This window comes from Elephantulus edwardii, unplaced genomic scaffold (assembly GCF_000299155.1).
Source record: "Elephantulus edwardii isolate Elephantulus edwardi_28Jun2011 unplaced genomic scaffold, EleEdw1.0 scaffold00181, whole genome shotgun sequence".
NCBI classification, from domain to species: domain Eukaryota; kingdom Metazoa; phylum Chordata; class Mammalia; order Macroscelidea; family Macroscelididae; genus Elephantulus; species Elephantulus edwardii.
Genome location: NW_006399931.1, coordinates 6,265,323 through 6,269,938, shown reverse-complemented (window position 1 = coordinate 6,269,938; position 4,616 = coordinate 6,265,323). Strand labels below are relative to the sequence as shown.

The 4,616-nt window shown below is 45.5% G+C and overlaps 1 protein-coding gene and 1 pseudogene across 3 annotated transcripts in view; one reads left to right on the top strand and one right to left on the bottom strand.

Annotated features, from left to right (window-relative positions):
• LOC102862885 (NADH dehydrogenase [ubiquinone] 1 alpha subcomplex subunit 5-like) overlaps positions 1 to 673 on the bottom strand; it is a 9,190-nt gene extending 8,517 nt beyond the window's left edge. For 2 of the 3 annotated variants that reach the window (XM_006896086.1, XM_006896088.1), the window contains exons 1-2: positions 653 to 673; positions 132 to 176 (exon numbers count right to left, since the gene is read on the bottom strand). In XM_006896086.1, the coding sequence (XP_006896148.1) occupies positions 132 to 176; positions 653 to 673 (66 nt within the window). The remainder of the gene's footprint in view (positions 1 to 131; positions 177 to 652) is intronic. The other variant, XM_006896087.1, reaches the window with a different exon arrangement.
• A 2,345-nt stretch (positions 674 to 3,018) lies between these two features.
• LOC102862474 lies at positions 3,019 to 4,139 on the top strand (annotated as a pseudogene).
• Positions 4,140 to 4,616: the final 477 nt, after the last annotated feature.

The window sequence follows — 4,616 nt, the reverse complement described above, 5'->3', positions numbered from 1 at the left end:
GTCTGAGATGTTATTTTGTGCCTAAAACGTCGGTGTGGAGTGGTGACATCTACATCATAATTACAAAAAATAAGGTCGCTAGATTGTCTTCCTTGGGAACCCGGGAATGAGGAAAGCAAAGTAATACATACCTCGTGCGGAGTGTTACACACAGCCAATCCCACAAGGCCAGTGGTCTGTTCGAAAAACAAAAGATGCATGCTATTACTACGCTTTCCATGCGTGGTGGCTTCATGGTAAGGACCTGCGCTGCGATCCCAAGGCCAGGGGTTCGAGTCCACTACCTGTCCGATGGACACTCCAGGATGATTTACTGCCTCTAAAAAACCCGCTCAGGGGGTCAGCTATGGCTCGGTTCCACCTGGATGGCACACAACAATAACAACGACGCATTTCCCACGGTAAGGGAAAGCGACTGCTTTCTTTTCTGGTTTACAGCCAGCTACTGGTCTCAACCTGGCTTGCAGGAGCTTTGACCTGCCTTTCTCCCCGGGGGACCCACCGGCCAGCTCATCCCCGAAGGCCGTGCAGGATAAGGCTCCGAGGAGCACTGGGCCCGTGCTGGCGACGGCCACCACCGCGGGAAGATGGGGTACCAGGCTCATTCTGCCCCCAGAGCCCAAATTCTAACGGTGACCTCCACCGGCCTCACCTTCTTCAGCAGCCCCGCCATGACAGCTCCGCCCCGCCCCCGGCGCGCAGGCTTCTGGGAACGCCGCTCAGACCCGCTCAATCAACCGCCGAGGACGCCACTCCGTCTCCTAGGAAACAGCGCGCCCCGCCCCTCAGGACCAGGGCAAGAAGCTGAGTTCCAGTCTTGAAAGTGGAAGTTCACGCATGCGTCCTGATCAAGCAAACATCTACACTGTCTTTTGAGGGGCAAGTGGGCGGTTGGTTAGATGTTTTACGACGTTGTTTATGCCCTGTCGCTATTGAGTGCTTACCAGCAACTAGAGGAAAACACTCTAGGCTGAAAAAACCTTCCCTATAGTAGCTTTTTTTTTTTTTAGTGTTGAGGACTCTCTTTTATAGGGTCGCTATGAGTCCCCTGCAACTGGATGGCACTTAACAGCAACAACATAGTAGCTTTAGGAACTTGCACTTTGCTTAACACTGGCAACTTCTTCAAAGTTGTCATCGATTTCTTATTATTTGAATGCACAATCAACATCCATGGTAACAGCTGTGAAGAAATCAAGAGATTACTAATCAAGTGTTCATTTGCATTGAGAATATATGTTATGAGAGACCTTTCTAAAGTTCCAAAGAGCAAGGTTGCCAGTGTAAAGACTAAGGTGATCCTGAACCCAACCAAGGAATGCTTGATTCCTGTGCATCTCGAAGTCGGACAATGGGCAAAGATCACAGTGAAAGAATCACTCACTGCCTTTGACATGTGGGGATGGAGAAGGGTACCAAATAAGCCATGGGTGGTCAAAGACAAAACAAGCTGTGTTGGAGGAAGTGCAGCCAGAGTGCTGCTTAGAGGCAAGGATGGTGAAATCCAGCCTCGGAAACTTTGGGCATGTTGTTAGGAGAGGCCAGGCCTAAGAAAAAGAGATCATTATAGGAAAGGTCAGAAAAAGAGAGGAAGAGTCCCCTACAAGATGATTTGACACAATGACTGTACCTATGGGGATCAGCATATGGGAGATTGTAGGAATAGAACAGAACAGGGAAAAAATTTAATATAGGACAGGTTGCTGAGAGTGAAAATCACCTCCATGGCACATAACAGGTCTTTCATGGGAGAAAAATGTACCACTCAGTTTCTGTGAAGATGACGGTCTATATACCCAAAACCTCAAACTCATTGCCATCTAGTCAAAACCTACTCACGGCAGACCATCCACTGGATTTATGAGGCTGTAAATTTCATGAGACAAAACTGTCTTTCTCCCTTGGAATGGCTGGTGGATTTGAACCACCAGAGAAATGTAACCTTTGGGTTAATCGCACAACTCTCCATGGATTGTTGTTGTTAAGTGTCATTGAGTCGTAGATGATTCATAACGACCCTATGAACAAAAGACCTGAATACTTGTATAACTTTTGTTGTTTCTCCATGTTCATAGAGTTTCTGGAGGCAAGCCGTTTCGGAAGAGGATGCCACTCCTGCTTCCAAGCTTCTTTTAATCAGGAAGCTTCACCAAACTCTGTCCACCGTGGGTAACCCATGGGTAACCATTGTCGTGTTTCACTCACCACTGTTTAGCATAACAGCAACCACGAGTTACCTCTGTATGGAAAATAGACTAGTGCTAATCCTCACTAAAACCAGCAAACAAACCTCTGTAGAATCCAGCTGCTGCAGACATCTTCCAAACTGGATTCCAGGCCCATACTGCTGACCAAATGTGTTTTAAATGGGAGGCCGAATCACATCATCTGACACCCATCAGTGAGTCAAGATTCTACCCTACTTCTCACCAGAACCAGCAAACAAGCCTCTGTAGAATCTGGCTACTCCTCCAGGAGACTTACGGATTCTGTTCTATTGGGCTTGTTAGGAGTTGGAATCAACTTGATGGCAACGAGGTTGGTTGCTTTTGTTTGTGTTCTTTACCTGGAACCTTAATGGTTAATTCTGGAGCCTTAATGACACAATAATCAAACACAGGGCTGCTAATTGAAAGGCTGGTGGCTTAGTGGTGAGGAATTATACTGCCAACACAAAGGAATGTGGTTCAAATCCGCATGGGCAAGCACCTATGTAATATACTGCCTCTGACAATCCACTGGAGTTAGGGGTCAGTTCTGACTCAACAGTACACAACAATAACAATGGCTTCACGGGAGGAAAGGTCTGGTGGTCCGCTCCTTCCTGTGAAAATTAGAACTTGGAAAGTCCTATGAGGAGATTCTGTGCCAGCACATCGTGTTGGTAAATAGCACCTAGCCAGAGCAGTCCTCCTCCCCGAAAAAGCCAGGCCGAGCCGGGTGTGCTGGGTGGCTCCGGCTAGGTGCTATTCAGCTTTCTCTCCTCCTCTTCCTCAGGTGCCTACTGCAGCGGCGGCAGCTCCGGGGATCGCTGGAGTCGGCAAGCTGGAGAAATTGGAGTTCGAAGAAGAAGCAGTCGATGACTCTGAAAGTTGTGTTTACATGCGATTCATGAGATCACACAAGTGTTATGACATCATTCCAACCAGTTTCAAGCTTGTTGTCTTTGATACTGCATTACAAGGTAAAAAGGCCTTCTTTGCCTTGGAACTGGCGTTCGAGCTGCACCACTGTGGGAAAGTAAAAAACAAAGTTTTGTAGGAATGCTAACAATTACAGATTTCAAAAACATACTCCATAAATACTACAAATCACCCATGGTACAGATATATGAATTAGAGGAACATAAGATTGAAACATGGAGGGAGCTTTATTTACAAGAAATATTTAAGCCTTTAGTGAATCTATCTCCAGAGGCAAGCCTCTTCGATGCTGTATACTCATTGATCAAAAATAAAATCCACAGATTGCCTGTTATTGACCCTATCACTTTATATACTTAGCCACAAAAGAATCCTCAAGTTTCTCCAGCTTTTTGATTCTCATGCTTTGAATATTGATGAACTCTTTGACTTGAACATTTTGTTTCTTATAATTGTTCATCTTTTCCTGATAATTATAAGGTACACTAAGAGGATGGAATCAACTGCCCCCTTTATAAAAGATGTCTGATATGCCAAAGCCTGCCTTCATGAAGCGGAACCTGGATGAGCTTGGAATAGGAACATACCACAACATTGCCTTCATACATCCAGACACTCCTATCATTAAAGCCTTGAACATATTTGTAAAAAGATGAATATCAGCTTTGCCTGTTGTGAATGAGTCAGGAAACAAATTTGATGTAATTAATCTTGCTGCTAAGAAAACATACAATAACCTAATAACCTAGACATCACAGTGACCCAGGTCCTGCAGCACCAGTCACAGTATTTTGAAGGTGTCGAGAAATCATGAAATGCAATAAGCTGGAAACACTGGAGACCATTGTGGACAGAATAGTGAAAGCTGAGGTCCATCGGCTCTTGGCAGTCAGTGAAGCAGATAGCATCGTGGGTATTATTTCCCTGTCTGACATCCTCCAAGCTCTGATACTCACAGCAGCAGGTACCAAACAGACAGAGCCAGAAGCCGAGTGATACACGCAAGGAGAACTTCCACAGTGCTCCAGGTCATGTTTTACTCTTCAACACTGACCACAACAGAAGAGAGTAAAATGATATAAGAATGTATATCAGGGTTTAGTGATGGGTATTGGGGGGCTTTTCCCAGTGATGTTGAAACTAAGCATTTAAAAAAAAAAGGTTTTATGTGCTTGAAGATCCGGGCTTGCACTAGAAGACTATTTCCAGACCTTAGTCTGAGATTTCAAATGCTGTCTGCCATACAAGTGCACTGTGTCCTGGGATTCCCTTCCTTTTCATATACAAGGGCCTGCTCGTGTGCAGCAGGCTTTGTGATGTATGGTGAGCGTGTGGCATATTCAGATCATAGTGCCTTATGTCAGAACACAGCAGTATGTCACCAGAGCTGGACGCACTAGGACCATCTGCTGGACCGTGAATGTCTGCACCTCTTACCAAATCAGCTTGTTTTCATTAGGTTTGTCCAAAAGC